The 22,122-nt window shown below is 43.1% G+C and overlaps 2 protein-coding genes and 1 pseudogene across 2 annotated transcripts; 2 read left to right on the top strand and 1 right to left on the bottom strand.

The window, feature by feature from the left end:
- Positions 1 to 1,194: 1,194 nt before the first annotated feature.
- Positions 1,195 to 3,030, bottom strand: LOC121972571. The gene is made up of 3 exons (XM_042524223.1): positions 2,837 to 3,030; positions 2,329 to 2,749; positions 1,195 to 2,259 (listed from the first exon to the last, which is right to left on the bottom strand). The coding sequence occupies exons 1-3, from the start codon at positions 3,028 to 3,030 to the stop codon at positions 1,195 to 1,197; spliced, it is 1,680 nt and encodes a 559-aa protein (XP_042380157.1).
- Positions 3,031 to 3,396: 366 nt separating this feature from the next.
- Positions 3,397 to 17,250, top strand: LOC121972570 (galactoside 2-alpha-L-fucosyltransferase-like). Its single transcript, XM_042524222.1, has 3 exons — positions 3,397 to 3,559; positions 15,995 to 16,661; positions 16,866 to 17,250. Exons 1-3 carry the CDS (start codon positions 3,397 to 3,399, stop codon positions 17,248 to 17,250), a joined length of 1,215 nt encoding a protein of 404 aa, XP_042380156.1.
- LOC121974100 lies at positions 11,850 to 12,014 on the top strand (annotated as a pseudogene).
- Positions 17,251 to 22,122: the final 4,872 nt, after the last annotated feature.

Raw genomic sequence — 22,122 nt, 5'->3', positions numbered from 1 at the left:
CATGCATTCTTCATCCCACTGGAACTTAGAAGCTTTTCGGAGAACTTTGAAGAAGGGCGCTGCTTTGTCTGTCGATCGGGAGATAAAACGGAATAGGGTTGTTATCCTACTGACTAGCTTCTGAGCCTCCTTCAGGTTCTGGGGAGCCTTCATATCTCGGAGTACTCGGACCTTCTCTGGGTTGGCTTCGATTTCTCATTCAGTGATGAGATAACCCAAGAACTTCCCTCCCTTAGCTCCAAATAGGCACTTCAAGGGATTTAATTTCAACCCATACTGTCGCAAGGTGTCGCAAGTCTCCTCTACATCGGCTATCAAATTTTCAGCCAGGGCATACTTGATGAGTATGTCATCCACATAGACCTCCATGTTGCGCCCGGCCTGCTCTCGGAATATTTTATCCATCATACGTTGATAGGTGGTGCCAACATTCCTAAGTCCAAAGGGCATGACAGTATAACAGAATATACCATCAGCTATAATGAAACTGACATTTTCTTGATCTTCATCGGCCAAGGAGATTTGATGATACCCCTGATAAGCGTCCAGCATGCAGATTCTTTCGCAGCCAGCAGTTGAGTCTACCAGTTGATCAATCCTGGGCAGGGGGTAGCAATCTTTAGGGTTGGCTTTATTGAGATCCCGGAAGTCTATGCAGACCCTCCATTTGTTATTGGGTTTTGCTACCAAGATGATATTGGAAAGCCAGGACGGTAATTGTACTTCACGAACATGCCCTGCTTTCCTGAGCTGGTCTACTTTAGCTCTGATAATTTTATTCTGGTCGGCCGAGAAATTCCTCTTCTTCTACTTTACAGGCCGGGAATCTAGCAGGAGATGCAACTTGTGCTCCGCCAATTCAGGCTTGACCCCTGGTAGTTCTTCCGTGGACCACATGAAGACATCTCTGTTACAGATCAAACACTGGATCAGTTCTTTTTTGAGATCAGGAGGTAAGTCGCCCGGCACCCAAGTAAGACTTTCTGGACGTTCGGGATATAGTTGGACTTCCTCCCAAGGAATGAGCTCTTCAGCTATAGGTAGGGGTTCTTCTTGGATGGCGTGTACAACCTCATCCTGAGTCCTATGTGCTTTGCGAGCTTCTACTTTGACCATGTCAATGTAGTATCGTCGAGAGACCCGCTGTTCTCCCCTAACTTCCCCGACCTGATCCTTAACCGGAAACTTGATCTTCTAATGGAACGTGGGCACCGCCGCCCAAAATTCATGTAAGGTCGGTCGGCCCGGAATGACATTGTAAGAGGAGGGCGAGTCAACTACGAGGAAGGTGCTCCTCCTGGTTCTGACCAATGGCTCGCTTCCCAAGGATATGGCCAGCTTGATCTGACCTATGGGCCTTACTTCATTACCAGTAAAGCCATGTAGAGAAGTAGCCACCGGCTGGAGTTCACTAGTGTTAATCTGCATTTCTTCGAAAGCTGACCTGAACAGGACATTCACAGAGCTGCCAGTGTCCACGAAGACTCTGGCCACTCGGCTGTTAGCTATAATAGCTTTGATGATGAGGGCATCATCATGGGGCAGCTCCAGTCCTTCCAGGTCTTGTGGTCCAAAGCTGATGACTGGGCCAATAGCTTGCTCCGGGTTGCACCCTACAGCTTGGATCTCCAATCGGCGCTCATGAGACTTGCGCGCCCGGCCTGAATCTCCATCGGTGGGACCTCCAGAGATTATGCATATATCTCTGATGGTCGCGTTGCCCCGATTTTTGGCTTCACGGACTTCTCTTGGTTCTCCAGTACACCCGTGTTGTTGCATGATTGGCCCTTCTTGTTCAGCCCGGGGTTGGCTAGCTTGGCCCGCTGCATTGCGCCGCTCTTCCATCATCCTCTGGACCTGAGGAGCCAACTCAGGGGGTGGTAAACCCAGCTCCGCAGCGCGCCTAGAATCATGGGCAAATTGGAAGCAGTCGTTGGTGGCGTGCGTGTGGGACCGGTGGTATGTGCAATAACGTGGTCCCCAGGGTCCAGGTCGAGGGACCTGAACTGCAGCTACATGTGGGACCGGTCGAGCATCCTGCCCGGGTTGGAAAGTCGGTCGAGCATCCCGAGCACGTGGGAGAGGTTGAGCAGGCGGTTGAGGTGCTCTTCTCTCCGGTTTTTTAGTAGCTGGAGGTGACTTGTTCGCCTTCCTTCGTGTCGCCTGCACTTTCTCTACGTTGATGTAGCTGGCCGCCTTCTCTAGCATCTCATCGAAATTCTTTACGGGATTTCTAATGAGCTCCTGAAAGAACTCTCCCTAAGTGATTTCATGGGAAAAGGCGCTCATAAGTATTTCGGATGTGGCCAAGGGAACATATTGAGTCACTTGATTGAAGCGCTTGATATAGTTTCTCAATGACTCTATAGACCCTTGCTTAAGAGCAAACAAGCAGTGATTAGTCTTTTGATACTTCCTGCTGCTGGCGAAGTGCCGCAGGAATGCAATCTTGAAGTCAGAGAAACACATGATGGATCCGTGTGACGGTCCATCGAACCATTTCTGGGCAGAGCCCGACAGGGTGTTTAGGAAGACCCGACATTTAATGGCGTCACTGTACTGATGCAGCAGCACTGCGTTCCTGAACTTGCGAAGGTGGTCTTCAGGGTCTTTACTGCCATCATATTCCCCTATAGCAGGGGATCGATATCCCTTCGGTAGCTTTTCCTCCAAGATTTTGGAAGAGAAGGGTACTTTCTCTTCCGGTTCTGACCGGTGCTCTTCGCGGGCAATGATAGATTTCCCTCTCCTGGAATCCTTGGGCAAAGAACTCTCAGCCACTGAAACTTATGGCTGCTCCTTGCGACTATAACATCCAGGGTCCGGTTGATAGTACCCCCGACCTGGCTCTCTATAGAAGGCCGGAGGAAAGTCTAGAGGTTGTTTTCGCTTAGAGCCTTGATCAGAGGCATGAGCAGGTTCTTTAGAAACTTCAGGTAGCTTCTTTAGTGGGGAGGCAGTCGTTTGTTGTTTTTCCGAGGTCGCTCGCTTCTTGGCCTCCTTGAAGAGCTCGTATTCTCCTACAGTCATGGTCACGTTGATTCATCCCGAGTCCTCCATCGTCACATTCCGGAACAGGTTGTTGTGTTCCCATAGATGATGCCAAATTTGATCTCGTCCGGAAGCTGAGTCGGACAGAGGCGGGTTGTGCTGGAGTCGGAGTTGATGGAAAGTCGTTGCGGAGCAGGGTCGATCTGGCACCAGCCGAAAGGGCTCGCACAGGCGGATGACGAGAGATGACGACTCGAGGGCCCTGCACACGCTCAGACAAGCACCTGGGTCGTTAGAGACCAGAAACCAGGGAAAAAGTTCCCGGGTCAGGCCCTTCGATGCTCAAGTCAAGTACTTTTTCCCCAGAAACATAGAGAAAGGACAAAAAGGAAGGACGAGTGTGAAATGACGAGTGAGCGTACCCGCGTAAGGGACAAAGAATCCCTTTTTATATTGCAACGGGTGCTTCTGGAGTCTGGCGGGTGTCAGGGAATGTCAGATGTTAGGCTTTGTCTGACGGTGAATGACACGTGGCCTCCTCCCATAGGCTGGCGGAAGAACCGCAGGGGTAATGAGCCCCCAACCTTTGGCATTTTCCCTGACACTCTGATTATTCTCTGATAGGTTGTTACGATTCCCTTGTTTACTTGTCGTGTAGTGCCTGGTCCCCTCAGTCCATGATCCTTAAGCTGGGTCTTTGTACTCGCCAACCCCGATCTGGTATCGCCTCCAGACCTGTGCCTCTGACCTTGTTCTGCGCATCTCATCTTACAGACTCCCGACCTGCCTTACCTTATATCGCTCCCAGACCTGTGCATCTAGCCTTGTTCTGCGCCTCTCATCTTGGAGATTCTCGACCTGCCTTACCTTGTATCACTTCCAGACCTGTGCATCTGTCCTTGTTCTACGCATCTCATCTTACAGACTTCCGACCCGCCTTACCTTGTATCGCTTCTAGACCTGTGCATCTGGCCTTGTTCTGCGCATCTCATATTGCAGACTCCCGATCATCCTTACCTCTTATTGCACTATGTATCGCGACCTGTATGCCTTAGTTCGGTTCTGCTTATCCCACCTCCAAAGCTATATGTCTGTCTGACTCCGTCTGACCTGACCTGTATGCCTTAGCTTGACTCTCCCTCTCCGAGCCCCGTAGCCGACCAGTACGCTGTTGTCCAGATAGTGTGTCGCAAGGCTATTAGTTCTGACCTGTATCCTTGGTTGGCACATCTCGACCTGTACTCTTTGACTATATGGTATGCCGCAAGGCTATAAGTCCTGACCTATATCCTTGGTTGACACATCCCGACCTGTACGCTTTGACTATATGGTGTGCCGCAAGGCTATAAGTCCTGACCTGTATCCTTGGTTAGCACATCCCGACCTGTACACTTTAATCCCTATATCTTGTGCCCCAAGATTATCAGTCCTGACCTGTATCCTTGGTTGGTACATCCCGACCTGTACACTTTGATCCCTGTATCTTGTGCCCCAAGATTATCAGTCCTGACCTGTATCCTTGGTTGGCACATCCGACCTGTACACTTTGATCCCTATATCTTGTGCCCCAAGATTATCAGTCCTGACCTGTATCCTTGGTTGGCACATTTGACCGGACCTATGTTTTCCGACTGGTCCATCCTGACTAGCTCGAACTCATATCTACCAGGCGGACCCAACTTTGACTGCTGCTTCTATCAACCCTGGGTCATTTTGTAATCTAAACCGGGTCCTCTATCCTCCACCTAAGCAGGGTTTTTGACCACCACATGGGTAGACCATTGACTATGACGTGGGCTTGACTTCTGACCGTCACACAAGCTTGACTTTTGACAGCCTTGTAGGCTTGACCCTTGACCTTCTCGCGGATTTAACCCCTGACCACGTCCGCTAACCGACCCCGCACTCATGCACCGTATCATCAGTCATCTCAAACTCCTTAGTCATTGCTTCTTTGAATTCTCCAAACATACTTGGATTGCTTTCTGTGAAGATCAAGTCATTGATATATAGGCATGCAATTAAAACATCTTTATCCTTACTCTGAATGTATAGTGCATGTTCATAAAGACATTTGATGAAGTCTTTCTCTTGTAAGTACTTGTCTATCTGGCTATTCCATGCCCTTGGTGTCTACTTTAGCCTGTAGAGAGCCTTTTTCAATTTAGAACTTTGTCTTCTTGTCCTTTGACTTTAATTTTAGAACTTCTTCTTCGAGAATTCCATTTAAAAAGTAGATTTTACATCCATTTGATGTATTCTTCACTCATTTTGGGTCGCTAAAGCAATGATTAGTCTGACAGTTTCTAATCGACCAACAAGAGCAAATACCTCATCATAGTTAATGTCAGATCTTTGACTGTAGGCTTTTGCCACAAATCTTACTTTGTATCTTTCAATTTCTTCTTTGGTACTTTTCTTTATTTTATACACTCACTTCACATCAATCGCCTCATGTTCTTTAGGAAGTGGAGCTAGCTCCCATGTACCATTCTTCTTGATCGCATTGATTTCTTCATCCATCGCATCTTTCCACTTTTTACTCTTTATAGCTTCTTAGAAATCTATAGGTTCACAATCGACAAAGTGACAAAACAGAGTAATACTATCTTGATTTTCAGTTACCTCATAAATGTCTCGTAAGCTTCTAAAGTGTGGTGCTCTTTCACTTGAAGTTGATGCAGCTGAATTCTCTTGAGTACTTAATGTTGGTGTTACTAGTGGAGCAGTAGGCTCCTCTTTTGTTTGCTCCACCTTTGGTTTCTCTACATCTTCTTTTTCAAAGTATGGAAAGAATTTGTAATCTTCATTTTGAGATTCCCAATTCCATTATTCTTCTTCATTAAATATGACATCCCGGCTGATGATTGTCTTCCCAGTATCTGGATTATATATCTTATACCCTTTTGAGTTAGTATCATAGCCAATAAAAATAAATTTCTTACTCTTATCATCCAATTTGGTTCTTACTTCATCAGGCACATGAACATGGGCTATACTTCCAAAAACTCTTAGATGAGAAATCCCAGGTTTCCTTCCGCTCCATGCTTCTTGTGGTATCTTGCCCCACACACTCCTTGTTGATGATTAGTTAGATAAGTATACTGCACATGCAACCGCTTCTGCCCAAAGTTCCTTTGGTAGCCTCTTGCTTTTCAGAATGTTCCTTATCATGTCAAGGATGGTTCAATTCTTTCTTTCCACCACTCCATTTTATTGAGGAGATCTTGGAACTCTCAAGGGTCGTTGTATTTCGTTGGCTTCACAAAATTCTTGAAACTCCTTTGAAGCAAATTCTCCTCCTTGATCAAAACGCATAACTTTAATCTCAAGATCGCTTTCCTTTTCTACGATAGCTTTAAATTTCTTAAATATGCCGAAGACCTCTGATTTTTTACTTTAAGAAGTATAGCCAAGTTTTTCGAGAAAAGTCATCTATGTAAAAAATGAAATAATTACTCTTACCAAGTGAACTTAGCTTTATTGAACCGCAAACATCTGTGTGCATAAGTTCAAGCGGCTTTTGAGCTCTTGAACTTGACTCCTTTGGAAAACCTCTTCTAAATTGCTTCCCACGTAGACATGTTTCACATAATTGATCAGGATGTTTGATGTAAGGTAGTTCTCTCATCATCTTCTTCTTTGAAAGCAATTCTGGTCCTTCGAAATTGAGATGCCTAAATTGAAGATGTCATAGCCAAGTGCAATGTCTTTATAGCAAGCTTTAAGTCAATTGACAACATCATTTTGAATATTAAGTAAGGGCATTCTATTTTTTGACATAGACACCTTAACAATTAAGCAACCAATATCATCTTTCAAGATAAGAATATTATCTTTTAGATGAATATCATATCCTTTGTCCAAGAGTTGCCCTAAGCTTAAGATGTTGCTCTCCATATTTGGCACAAAGAAAACATTTGAGATAAATTCATGCTTTCCATTCTTCAAATGGATGAGAATGTTAACTTTTCCTTTCACCTTGATCTTTGATTCATTTCCGAAGGATATATTACCACCAACTAATTCATCAAGTTCTACGAACATGTTTATTTCCCCACACATATGATTGATTGCACTAGTGTTGAGATACCAGATTGTATCTTCGCCTCTTTCATTATCTTTATATGCTAGCAGTAGGGTGTCATCTTCTTCTTTCCTTTCTTCCATATAGTTTGCCCTTTCATATACTTTGTTCTTGGGCGATCTACATTCTTTAGCATAATGCCCAAATTTGTCACAATTGTAATATTTAACTCACTACAAAAAAACACTCATATAGGGGCGGTTTTTTTTTACTTTTAAGAGCAGTTTTCAACCACTCCTACACTTTTACCAACGGTTTAAAAACCGCTCCTCTTGTCGTCGTCCCTATATCCTATCGAAGCGATTTTTGTAACCATTGGTAAAAATTAAAAAATCGCTCCTATTATACTTTATAGGTATGGTTTGAAATCGATCTTACACATTATACATATAACAACGATTTCAAACCACTTCTATATCTATATATTCATGAGTGGTTCAAACCGCTCTAAAACTCTTTAAGTGTTAGAATGGTTTTAAACTGCTCTTACACACCATGGATATAGGTGTGATTTTAAAATGCCTAAATGTCATGATTATCTAATTCTACAGGTAGACTCGACGACCTCGGACTCTTAATCGGGTCAATGGGTCAAGTGCCCGTTGACCCTATTTTTATTTTTATTTTCTTTTAAAGTTGAAAAAGAAATTAGTTGTTACTGGGATTCAAACCTAAGTCTCCTAAATTAGAACCTAATATCCTAACCAACTAAACTACAGCTATTAATATTTTTATGTGTTAGTTAATTATTTAATAACTAGTCAATAATTTCTTTTGTTATATTGTTATTCTTAGTAATTAGGAAAATATTAAGAGACACATTTATTCATTTATTTATTAATTTATAATCGCTTACTGATAGATAATTTTAGAATTTCGGAGATAGATAGAGGAAGATGAAGGTGTGGAGGTTGCGTGTGATGTCGAGAATGAAAATTATGTGTTTAGGGAAAAAATATTAAGGAAAAAAATTTAAGGAAAATACATATAAGAAAAGAAAGAAAATTGGTATATATAAAATTAAGATTTTATAAATTATTTAAAGAATAATTTGTTTGACTAATAAATATTTATATTAAATAAATAAATTTAAATTTGAGATGTACAAAATAAAATTATATTAAGTAAATTGTACACTTTAATTGTTATTAAAAAAAATATTGATCAAATTTAACTTCGATAAGAGTGGTTTATAGAATGGTTGTTAAAAGTGTACTGTTTGATAACTGTTATTAGAAATTAGAGCAATAGAAACAATTAGTAGCAGCATTTAACATAGAACCGCTGCTAAATGTTCCCAATATCAGTAGTTTCAAGAAATCATTAAAAGTGGTTTCAGTAGCAGTTTATTCAAATCGGTGTTAGAACTATTCAACAAGAGCGGTTGCAACATTGTTCTAAAAAGGTAGGACATTAGAAACGATTTAGTTCAAACTGTTTCTATTGTTTGATTTTCAAGAGTGATCTTAAAATCGCTCCTAATAAATCGCTCCTATACGAGTATTTTTTTTATAGTGACTTGAGATTTATCGTACCTCGAATTTGTGTATACCCTCTTCCATGTCCTCTTGTTGAATGTTCTCCTCTTTCATTGTTGTTGTTGGAAACTCATCCTTGCTCATTAGGACAACCTCGACCATATCCACAATCTCTTCCACATTGACTTCTATTGTTACTGAAACTTTCATCTTTCTTTGTTGGTTGAAGAGTCATCTTCAGGAGTTGTTGAGTAATTTCTTCATTTATCTTCTTCTTTTCTCCATAGGCTTGTAGTGAACCCAAGAGTTGCTCTATCATCATGGCTTGTAGATCCTTGGTTTCTTCGATGATGGTTATAATACTATCAAATTTTGAATTCAATAATTGAAGAATTTTCTCAATGATAGTTACTTCTTCTAGTTTCTCACCATTTCTCTTTAATTGATTGGAAATGGTAGAAACTCTAGAAAAATAATTTGATACCAACTCATCTTCTTTCATACGAAGAGCATCAAATTGACTTCTTAATGTCAGAAGTCGTACCTTTTTTTCTCCTTGATATGAGCCTTGGAGATTTTCGCATGTTTGCTAGGCCGAAGTAGCACTTGAGATTTTCTCAAAACCATCAACATATATTTTTTCTATAACCTCCCAAACATCATGAGCTCTAAAAAGCACCTTTATATTAATATTCCAATTATTATAATTACTCACCTTGGGTACTGGAACTTGGAAGGGAACCATACCTCTATTAGACATAGCTCTAATATCACTTTGTTGGAAAAAAGAATTATGGGAGAAAGAGAAAAAAGAATTATGGGAGAAAAATTCACACTACGTGGAAGAGAAGAACAAAACAAAAGAACTTAACTTACTTTATTCATTGGAAAAATGTATATATTTATAGGTTTATTGGATAAGTACTAATCTCAGATACATTGAATTTAAACTTTTTTTATTCTATCTCTACGAAACTCTTATTCTTATCATGATTATCACCTCATCAATTCTATCTCTATCACAAACTCTCATCAAGAATTACCACCTCATCATTTTATCTTTACAAACTCTTATCCTTAGCAACAACTTTTATCTCTATTAATAAAAATAAAGTTTAATTTCCAACACTATCTTATTGCTTCTTCCTTTGTGATCTTGATTGAGATGACAACTGGGGCTTGGATTTGGATCCTGATGGGTGTGTGGATTTGAGTAGCGATAGACTGTGGATGAGAGCTTTGGAGGAGGCGGTGATGGCGGTCGGAAGGCATCTCTTGGGAGAGGGAGGTGAGGTTTGAGATGGAGAACACAGTTCATGGCTTGTTGCAGTGCAACATGTAGGAGGAAGAAGGGGAGAGGTTCGATTAGAAATAGCTCAACTCCAAACACACGAACACCTGCTTCCTCCCAATCGCCGATGAGCCTCCTCCTCCTCCTCCTCCTCCTTCTCCTACTCCTCTCGCTGGCCACCACCCAGCTTCCAAGGTACCTTGTGCCGATGCATCTGCAAATGATAGCTTGCCGGAGGCAAATTAAATTTGCCTGACGGAGGATGCTTGCGGAGAAGAAGGGCGAGCTGCGGATAAAGGTGGTGATGACTTGTGGATGGAAGATGTGTGAGGAACATAGAGAGGACTCCCGATTGAGATCCTAATGGATGTGATGTTGGAGCTCCGGATGGAGGTCGCGCATTCACAGGATGGAGGTCGCAAGATTCCTTCATGAGTTGGGAGAGGACTTCTGGATGGATGCATGCGCCTGTGCGAGGGTTGGTGAACCGGATGAAGCTCATTAAGTTGAGCCGACCTCAAATGAACCCTCCAATTGAACCAATCTAAAATGAACTGACTGTCAAATTAAATTGAATCGGTCTTTAAATTGTGAACCCCTGACCTAAGTTATGAACAGTTAATGGCTTGAAGCGGTAAACTGACCTACAGTAAATGAATCATATCTTCTCAATCCTAGCATTTAGGTTCGATTAGTTTGTTAAGCTCAAGCCAAATCCAACTTTGACTTCTAAATCCATTATTGCATCCATGGATCGATTCATATTTATGATGTACTGTAGATCAATTTCCTCAAGTGAATAAGATAACTTGGAACTTTGGTTGCGAAGCGACGAGCCGGTTGTACTTCCCGATTGAACTTGAACTTTAGTTGTGAAGCGATTAGCCATTTGTACTTCCCGATTTAACTTCATAGCCGATGAAAAATTTTCATAGAGCAGAGCCAATGATCTTCTATATTAATTAGTGGTTTAAAAAAGCTAGATACTTAGATCTAAGAATTTGAGTTGGGAGGGGAGACTTAGTAACTAAATTAAAAACAAAAAAAAATGTTACATAGATCCATCTCTAATCCTAACTTATTTTTGTTATCTTAATACCCTTGTTTTTACTTAACCTATATACCTTTTATGGATTATAGTAGCTATAATATATTATTGATCGGTACCTATGAAAATATTTTAATATATGTTATAATATATAATTGACTATATCATAGACAGGACAGATCCGAGAATTAAAAGTGAGCTTAGGTACGGAAGGAATGAATTAAGCATCAAAATAAAATAAACACAAAAGAAAAAGAAAGAAATAACATATCAATTTTCTTTGGTGCTAAATTGTAGATTATAAAATACGTACCTATCTAATTTTGTTTAGAATTAGGACAATCCTATTTTATATTCATCTCTAATCGTAACTAATACTGTGTAGCAATTATAATTTGTAGCTATTAAAATACGGTGTTGATTAATTTGAATAAACTTTTATTTGTTAAACCTAGGGCGATCGATTCGGTTTCACGGAAGTTTCCCACCGATTATTAGGATAAATCAGAAAGTATTTATGGTGGGTGACCTAAAAGTTCAACATCATATAGTTGCACCTTATCTTACTATCTTAGTATTTTATTAAGAATCTATCTCTTTTACTAACTAACTTTAGTGAAACTTAAAATAAAATTATGTTAATGTCATTTTTTCTATTTACACAAAAAATAATTCTAAGATTTATTAGTAATTTCCATAAATGCATCAGTCAGTGATCTAGAGTTCGAGATTCAGCTACGACGTATTATTGAAAATTTTTCTCATTAATCAACCAGGCATTTAGAGTTCGAGAGATTTTTTTCATTAATCAATTAGAAATGTAAAGTTTGACAATACTGTGAGTAGAGAAGTTTTTATAAATATCTTGAGCTGAAGTTAGAAAACATATTTTTCTCAGCTTTTTGGCTAAGATCAAGTATGATATTAAATTGATTTTTTATAAAGGGGAGTTCGTTATTCTCAAGCCATATTGGCTAAGATTAAATATAGTATTTGTTATTATCAATTTAATATTTGATATAAAAAATTAAATTAATTTTTTTTAAGGAGAGTCGGTTGTCCCTAGACCCGACCCCTGGCAGGGTCTGGCCCGGACCCGGCCCGGGCCCGGTTCATTAGATGTAAAAACCGGCGAACCGCCGGTTAACCGGCGGGTTGAACCGGCGGTTCAACCGCAAAATTTTTTTTTTTTTAAACGGCTTGAACCGCCGGTTAACCGGCGGTTCATAGCCGTTGGAACCGCCGGTTAACCGGCGGTTTGTAGCCGTTGGGAGGGTTTTTTAGGTATTTTTTTTCAACGGTTAGGATCATTTGGCCGTTTTTTGATCAATGGCTATGATTTAGTGTCCGTTACCATCAAAACTCTATAAATAGAGAGCTCATTTCATCATTTTTCACACACATCTTCTCTACTCTTAATCTCATTTTCGTATTCTCTAATCTCTACGCGCTTTCGTTTTCAATTACAATGGAAGGAGGCCGCGGAGGTGCATCATCTCGAGCTCGGAAGGGAAAGCAAATAATGAATCCGCGGGAGGAGGACCCCAACATTCAATCTACCGATGATGAGATCGAGCATCTTCCAAATCCGACACCCGAAACACAAGGAAGTACCGATGCAATTACTTCTAAGGTTCGGGAACTTCCTCCTCTAAAGTCTTCTATTTTTACTAAACATTTTGAAAAGGTCACTCTTCCGTCGGGAGAAATGCATGCAAAATGTAAGCACTGCAATGCTTCCTACAAATTCCAAGTCGGCGGCGGCTATGGGTTGTTGAAACGACATGTAGAAACGAAGCACCCGACGGAATATGGACTCGACCGTTCTCAAACACAATTATCAAGATTTTCTTCAACTAGCGGTAGTACCGATTCCGGTTTATTTTTATATTCGGATAATAAATTAAGAGAATCATTAGCTAAATTTGTTTCCGTAGAACATCTTTCTTTTAGTTTTGGATCTAAATGCACATTTGAAGATTTTTGTAAAGAATCTCTTAATCCATGTGCTAAACGTGTTCCTAGGACTACACTTACTCGTACAATTAAAAAATTAGTAAAACAAGGAAAAAAGAATTTAATTGATGAATTTAGTAAATTAGATAATAAAGTTTCTTTATGTTCCGATATTTGGAGTGATCATTGGCAAACACATTCGTATATGGGTGTGACTTGCTATTGGATCGATAACTCTTGGAACCTCCAAAAAAGATTATTAGCTTATAGAGTTTTTGATGAATCACATAATGCTCATAATATCGCACAATTATTATGTTTAATTTTAGAAGAATATGGTTTAACTCATAAAATATTTTCAATATCATTAGATAATGCTAGTTCTAATACCGCTTGTATAGATGATCTAAAATTTGTTTGTCAACCTATTATTGGAGGTTTATTTTTTCATATTCGTTGTGTATGTCATGTTTTAAATTTATGTGTTCAAGATGGTTTAAAAATTTTAGAAAGTTATATTAAACCAATTAGAATTGCAATTTCTTATTTATGGTCTCATCCATCTATAATGAAACAATGGGGTAGGTTTTGTAAAATTAATGGAATGAGACCTAAAAATTTCACGTGATGTACCAACACGTTGGAATTCAACATACCAATTATTACAAGATTCATTTCAATATAAAAATTATTATGTTCATTTTTTGCACAAAACACTAATACTAATATATATTTATTTTCACAACAATGGAATATTTGTAGTAGTATTTGTGAAATTTTAAAAGTATTTAATGATGCAACCGAACAACTTTCCGGTGTTTATTATCCCACTGCTCAATTAGTTTTAGAAATTTTTTTTAATATAGTATTAGTTTTAAATGAACATATTAATAATGAATCTTTATCTCCTTGCATCTTAGCTATGAAAACTAAATGGGAAAAATATTTTTATTTAATTCCTGAAATTTATTTAATTGCATTTGCTTTAGATCCTAGATTTAAATTAGAAGTTTTACAAGAAATGTTAACTTTATATTATGATGCTTTAATTCCAATTAAAGATTCTTCTTCCCCTGATCCAGCTAATATTATATATAATGTTAGAATCTATTTATATGATATTTATAATCAATATTATGTAAAATATGGAACACAAATTAATATTTCTGAAATTCAACAAACTACTAGTAGTAATTTAAAACTTACAAAAGCACAACTCTTATTAAAAGAACGGACAAAACGTCCACGGGGATCCTCAAGTTCCACACTTGAGATTTTACGACTTCTTTTGATTTTAATGAAGCGGATAGCGAAAACTTGATATCTTAAAGTGGTGGTCATAGAAGGCTCAAAGCTTTCTCGTTCTCTCCGTGATCGCAAAAGAAATTTTAGCTTGTCCGATGTCAACTGTTGCTGTGGAGCAGGCCTGTGGCAACATATTAGATGAACGACGATCAACTTTGTCTCCCGACTCCTTGGAAGCCCAAGCATTACTGGACGATTGGACCAGAGCGGAGAAAAGAATCCAAGGAATGCAACTTTCAGATGACGAAGTTGAAGATTTTGATACTGAAGGAACAAATACGACAGGAACAGGAAATGGAAGTGAATGAAAATGTAAAAGGATAAAAAATGTAAAAGAACTACGTGGACTTTGATTCCCCTAAAGGGATACGTAGGCAACTTAAATAAGTGCAAACCCTTTATTTAATAAATTTTAATTTCTAATTTTTAATGTTTAATGTTTAATTTTTAATTTTTAATTTTTTTAACATATTAATCTTGAACCGTGACGAACCGTGAACCGAACCGTGAACCGGCGGTTCTGAACCGTGACCCGTAACCGTCTTGGGCGGTTAAGGTTAAGGGTCGACCTGCCTGGAACCGTCGAACCGGCGGTTCCGAACCGTCGAACCGTCGGTTCCGAACCGTGGTCAGGTCTAGTTGTCCCACCTCAATTTTTACAAGTACCCTTAGAAGATAGAAAATTAGAAAAATATTACAATCTTACCCTACTAAAAAAATAAAAGTTGGGGGCAATCCTCAAGAATTAAAACTATTTTTATAGGTCAATTCTTCTTCTCTCAAATTTCTCCTTGTATCACCTCGCTTGATATAAGGGGTCTAGCTCATGCAATGCATATGCATGATCGCTAGTTTAAAAGAAAAATCTTTATAAATATGTAACTGAATAGAATTTTATTTGTGTACCTATTATATTAGTTATGAATTAAAAGTATTACAAGATTCTAACTAGCTAACAAAAATAATTTGGATAGCGAATGAGTGAGATATTCTTTTAATAATTAATAAAAGAGTGCTTTTTATTATTTTAATAAAAGAGATGATTAAGCACGGTTCGCTATGACTCATGCCACTTATGGGAAGGGTCATCGACGACCATGAATTTGAAAAGAAAAGGATCAAGGAGGGTGGAAAGGGTTAAAAATAATAATAATAAAAGATAGTGTAGCAAACTTATGGACTTGACAGCCGTGAAGAAGAAGACGACGAAGATAAAGACAATTGATGGCAAATAGACAAGGCATAGCTTTTGATTAACCTAATATACATTTGATGACTCAGTAGAGTTGTCGCATCGATTCATCGAACCATTGGATGGCAAGATATCTACCCCATTGTCAGATTGATTGGTCAGATGATCACGATCACGACCCAATCTTCACCAATAAAGCACGGTAATGATAAGTTACGATCAAATGCTACAGTTAAATGCAAAGATTAAAATAGGCGCCAACGCACCCCAGCCATCGGATCTTAGGTTCTGTCAACAGTAAGGTTGTCAATTCAGGTCAGATTGGGTTGAAAAAAAATAAATTTATAAAAAATCTCAACTCAAACCCCACCCGAAACCGAATACAACTCAAAATCCCTAAACCCGAATCCAAACCTGAACCTAAACCCAACCTGAATAACCTAATTAAAAATTACGTTTTTTTTTACTATTTTCTCTATAATTCTTTAATTTTAGTTCAATACTCCATTATCATACTAACATTGATATTATATATATATATATATAAAATTAAATTCGAGTCAACCCGAACCCGACCCAAAAATCTCCAACTCTAAAATCCTCTAACCCAAACCCAAAACCCCCCAATCTTCTCCATATCTCTTAGAGAAGCTACGAAGCTACGAAGCTCTCCACCAAAAATGCGGCCTGAACACCGAGCTCTACCGCGAGAGCATCAGGCAGTTGACCTCCAACCGCAGCGGCGGCAGCCCGACGGAGTGCAACTACGTGGTGTGGTTGCCACAGCATGGCTTGGGCAACAGGATGATCAGCATAACCTCTACTTTCCTCTACGCTCTCCTCAACGACAAAGTCCTACTGCTCTTCTTCCCTGACTGCATGAACGGCCTCTTCTGCGAGCCGTTCCCCAACACCACTTGGCTTCTACCTTCTGACTTCCCTATCACGCATATGACCTCGATCTTCGATAAAGATCCAAATCGATATGGGAATTTGCTCAGAGATAAGATCCTCCGTAATGACATGAACATCACCAATGCTTCCATTCCGCTGCCAGCTTATCTGTACCTTCACCTCGTACATAACAACAATGACTACGACAGAATGCTCTACTGCGAAGATGCTCAGCTGCTGCTTCGACAGTTCCCATGGTTATTGCTGAGATCGAACCAGTATTTTGTCCCAGCTTTGTTTCTCATACCGATGTTCGAGCAGGAGCTCAGCTTGCTCTTCCCTGAGAGGACGACCGTGTTTCATCTCTTGGGAAGGTATCTCTTCCATCCATCCAACGCAGTTTGGGGCCACGTAACAAGGTACTACCAAGCATACTTAGCAAATGCAGAAGAAATATTGGGCGTCCAGATCAGGACATTTGCAGAAGTAGATCTCCATAGGCACTCGAGTTATATAATGAACTGCGCGATCTCAAAGAACTTGCTGCCCAGTCTCGATGCGAAAGACGCCGCTGCTCTTTCAGACACCATCTGAGTCAAATCGAAAGATGTCCTCGTGACCAGTTTGAAGAGTGAGTACTTCGAGAGGATAAGGGACACGTACTATAGGAATGCGACGGCGACAGGAGAGGTGATCGGCGTCTATCAGCCGAGCCATGAAGAGAAACAATTCACAGAGAAGTTGGATCACAACGTGAAGGCTCTGGCGGAGATTTATCTCTTGAGCTTGAGCGACTCGTTGATTACGAGTCAGTATTCTACGTTTGGGTATGTGGCGCAAGGGCTGGGTGGAATTCGACCGTGGTTGCTCGTGAGGCCCGATGACGAGAACCTTTGCCTACAATCCTCGACGATGGAACCCTGCTTCCACTTCCCTCCCTCGTTTGAGTGCAAGTCGAGAAGTGAAATGGACCTCGGCTCCGTGGTTCCATATTTGAGACACTGTTAAGACAAGGTCGATGGTATCAAATTGTTTTACTAGTAAGTTTTGAGTCGACTTACTACTGAGTTTGAAGACTACTGGTAGCGTATAAAGTTGAGTCAGCTGTGTGCAGAACTATACATGAGGAATTCAAGTGGTGATACTCGTGTTTAGATGACACAATTTGTACTTGTGGTTGTTGATCTCGGTGAGGATTAGAGGTCTGATGTATTGATAAAGTATTTTGATCCTGTCCGAAAGCTGAATCGATGGACGCTGGGCACGTGGTGCTCTCCGAGTCGCTGACGTAGATCTCCAACGGGTGGCACGAACTTCCGGTAAACCTGCACAGAAGTCGGGCCGGGAAGGGCTTCCCGGCGGCGACCCTCCGACGCTCAAGTCAGGCAAGCAAGTAGTGAAAAAAGTGGCTCCAAAGGTGTCCTACGCGTACCTCCGGCGAAGTATGAGGCTCTTTATATAGCGCGGTGAAAGAGCTCCTACACGTCCACCGAGGCGCATACATGTCCGTAGCCCATACCTCAGTATGTGTCTGTCAGAAAGCTTACCTGACGCTATACTGCTACAGTCTCAGCACGTCGTCGATGGGACAACAGAACACCCCGTTGTCAGACTTGTAGTACGGCCTAGCCATAGGGCTTGACAACTGTCATAAGATGTTCTTGTCCCTCTCTACTGATCACAGGCCAGGGCGTCTGGCCAGCCGGCTGGACGGGAAGTCCATCCGGATGGCCCTTATCTTAAGTGCTGGCCGGACAGAGCTCACATCCCGTCCGGCCTGCCGTTGGCATCGATATACTGGGGATATTTTCGGTAGGATGCCATGTAGGGACTGTAGCAGTGTCACCTTCTATTAGGCTTTCCGCTCAGCTCTTTGCTACTGTTTAATTGAGCGTCGGAACCCCGACTTCCATAGGGGTGCCTTTTGCCATCGGCTAAACACCGGGCGGCCACCCGGTCGGTTAGACCCCTTTCTCCGGTCGGCCTAGTTGGTCCGACCTTCTTCGATGAACCACCCGGCTCTTTGACTTCCACGTGGCGTTGACCTGGTCCCCTGTTCTTACCGCCGGATCACTTGCCTCCCCTTCAAGTATAGTCGAAGGAGGCGATTAGTCTGATTGACTGGACTACGAGTCTGGCCGGCGATCAGGTGGCACTTCTGGATAACATCCCCAAGACCCTCTACGATTATATCGAGTAACTTTTGTAATTTGGCCACTCGGCTAGATATAATCCCTTTTGTACTTAGGTCGCCCGGCCTAAAGTTTTAATTTTAATGTAATGCTTTCCTTGTATTTGCTGTCTTTTTCCCTAACCAAAATGTGTGCTTATCCGCTGGCCCATTATTACTTCTCGTGCTTCCCAAAAGGGATTTTAACAAAGTAATCGTCGTGATCTCCCCGCTCGGCGAAATATACCGTGTTCTTTGATGATAGAGCTCGTTTACCAAATGCCAAGTACTTTTGGATACTGGGCCAATCGGAGCGTAGAGACGATCGAACGGTATCGAAATCGCGTGCTTCGGGACATTGGCCGTACTTTTTATTGCATTAATCCGCTCGGATCGTTTATAGACGCCGGCTCGTCACTCGATATTTAACGTCGGAGCTCGACGGTCTTCCGCTCGGATGTTTATAGACGCCGGCTCGTCTCTCGATATTTAACGTCGGAGCTCGACGGTCTTCCGCTCGGGCGTTTATAACGCGGCTCGTCTCGATATTTACGTCGGGCTCGGCGGTCTTCCGCTCGGACGTTTAAAGACGCGGCTCGCCTCTCGATATTTAACGTCGGAGCTCGGCGGTCTTCCGCTTCGGGACGTTTATAGACGTCGGCTCGTCTCGATATTTAACGCCGGGCTCGACGGTCTTCCGCCGACGCTTTATAAACGCGGCTCGTCTCTCGATATTTCGCGTCGTCCGCTCGGGCGTTTATAGACGCCGGCTCGTCTCGATATTTAACGTCGGAGCTCGGCGGTCTTCCGCTTGGACGGTTTATAGGCGTCGGCTCGTCTCGATATTTAACGTCGGAGCTCGGCGGTCTTCCGCTCGGACGTTTATAGACGCCTCGTCTCTCGATATTTAACGTCGGAGCTCGACAATCTTCCGCTCGGACGTTTATAGACGCCGGCTCGTCTCTCGATATTTAACGTCGGAGCTCGACGGTCTTCCGCTCGGTTGTTTATAGATGCCGGCTCGTCTCTCGATATTTAACGTCGGAGCTCGACGGTCTTTCGCTTGGACGTTTATAGACACCGGCTCGTCTCTTGATATTTAACGTCGGAGCTCGACGGTCTTACCTTTCGGACATTTATAACGCGGCTCGTCTCGATATTTGCGTCGGGCTCGGCGGTCTTCGCTCGGGCGTTTATAACGCGGCTCGTCTCTCGATATTTAACGTCCGAGCTCGGCGGTCTTCCGCTCGGGCGTTTATAGACGCCGGCTCGTCTCTCTATATTTAACGTCGGCGCGGTCTTCCGCTCGGAGCGTTTATAGACGCCGGCTCGTCTCTCAATTTTTAACGTCGGAGCTCGACGGTCTTCCGCTCGGAGCGTTTATAGACGCCGGCTCGTCTCTCGATTTTTAACGTCGGAGCTCGACGGCCTTTAAGACTACTTTTAACACAGTCGGTCGGCGAAAATATTTGCCATCTTTATAATTTTGCTTCCTGCATTACAAGGACATAGGCGACCGAAATGTATATAAATTTACATTTAGCGCACCTTTCACCCAGCTCGGATAACGTACTCCAGGCCGAACGGCTCGGGGTCTTCTTCGTCGAGCGCTTGGCTCGGATAACATACTCCCGGCCGAACGGCTTGGGGTCTTCTTCGTCGAGCGCTTGGCTCGGATAACATACTCCCGGCCGAACGGCTCGGGGTCTTCTTTGTCGAGCGCTGGGCTCAGATACTGTACTCCTGGCCGAACGGCGCGGGGTCTTCCTCCTCAAGCGTTTGGCTCGAATATTATACCTCCGGCCGAACGACTCGGGGCCTTCGGCATCGAGCGCTTGGCTCGGATACTATACCTCCGGCCGAACGGCTCGGGGCCTTCATTGTTGAGCCTTTGGCTCGGATACTATACCTCCGGTCGAACGGCTCGGAGCCTTGGTTATCGAGCACTTGGCTCGGATATTATACCTCCGGCCGAACGGCTCGGGGCCTTGGTTATCGAGCACTTGGCTCGGATATTATACCTCCGGCCTAATGGCTCGCGGCCTTCTTCGTCGAGCGCTTGGCTCGGATATTATACCTCCGACCGAATGGCTCGGGGCCTTCTTCGTCGAGCGCTTGGCTCGGCTATTATACCTCCGGCCGAATGGCTCGGGGCCTTCTTCGTCGAGCGCTTGGCTCGGTTATTATACCTCCGGCCGAACGGCTCGGGGCCTTCTTCGTCAAGCGCTTGGCTCGGATATTATACCTCCGGCCGAACGGCTCGGGGCCTTGGTTATCGAGCACTTGGCTCGGATATTATACCTCCGGCCGAATGGCTCGCGGCCTTCTTCGTCGAGCGCTTGGCTCGGATATTATACCTCCGGCCGAATGGCTCGAGGCCTTCTTCGTCGAGCGCTTGGCTCGGTTATTATACCTCCGGCCGAATGGCTCGCGGCCTTCTTCATCGAGCACTTGGCTCGGATATTATACCTCCGGCCGAATGGCTCGGGGCCTTCTTCGTCGAGCGCTTGGCTCGGTTATTATACCGGTTATTATACCTCCGGCCGAATGGCTCGGGGCCTTCTTCGTCGAGCGCTTGGCTCGGTTATTATACCTCCGGCCGAACGGCTCGGGGCCTTCTTCGTCGAGCGCTTGGCTCGGTTATTATACCTCCGGCCGAACAACTCGAGGCCTTCTTCGTCGAGCGCTTGGCTCGGTTATTATACCTCTAGCCGAACGGCTCGGGGCCTTCTTCGTCGAGCATTTGGCTCCGATGATATATGCCCGGCCGATCGGCACGGGCCTTCTTTCGTAAAATTACGATGAATTCTATGTCCGAAAGAAACTATATCTGAAAGACTAACCTGCCGATCAGCATAAAATCTGACTCAATTTCTCAACTCTCGAATACCCGTGGAGTGAGGTGGATACAATGTACTCGTCGAAATTTATCAAGGCCAGGAGGATGGCGAAACTTCCAGGTCGGTCTTCCATGGCCGCTCGGCCCCCCAGAGGTGGAGACGGTCTGCTGCGTTATCCTTTTAATTGAGCCCTCTGCTCCTGTTGCTCCACGAGCCTAGCTACTCTTGCCTCTATCAGAGCGTCGAGTTTCTCCACGGAGAGCATCACCATGTGTGGTCGTCCAGCTTCATCCGTCTCTTCCGATCGGATGCAGGAGCGTTCCCACAGACGACGCCAAATTGATCCTGTCCGAAAGCTGAATCGACGGATGCTGGGCACGTGGCGCTCTCCGAGTCGCTGACGTAGATCTCCGACGGGTCGCACGAACTTCCGGCGAACCTGCACAGAAGTCGGGCCGGGAAGGGGTTCCCGGCGGCGACCCTCCGACGCTCAAGTCAGGCAAGCAAGTAGTGAAAAAAGTGGCTCCAAAGGTGTCCTACGCGTATCTCCGGCGAAGTATGAGGCTCTTTATATAGCGCGGTGAAAGAGCTCCTGCACGTCCACCGAGGCGCATACGTGTCCGTAGCCCATACCTCGGTATGTGTCTGTCAGAAAGCTTACCTGACGCCATACTGCTACAGTCCCAGCACGTCGTCGATGGGACAACAGAACACCCCGTTGTCAGACTTGTAGTATGGCCTAGCCATAGGGCTTGACAACTGTCATAAGATGTTCTTGTCCCTCTCTACTGATCACAGGCCAGGGCGTCTGGCCAGCCGGCTGGACGGGAAGTCCATCCGGACGACCCTTATCTTAAGTGCTGGCCGGAC

Source organism: Zingiber officinale, chromosome 4A (assembly GCF_018446385.1).
Source record: "Zingiber officinale cultivar Zhangliang chromosome 4A, Zo_v1.1, whole genome shotgun sequence".
NCBI classification, from domain to species: Eukaryota; Viridiplantae; Streptophyta; class Magnoliopsida; order Zingiberales; family Zingiberaceae; genus Zingiber; species Zingiber officinale.
Note: the sequence above shows the minus strand (reverse complement) of the source record. Positions and strands in the feature narration are given on the sequence as shown.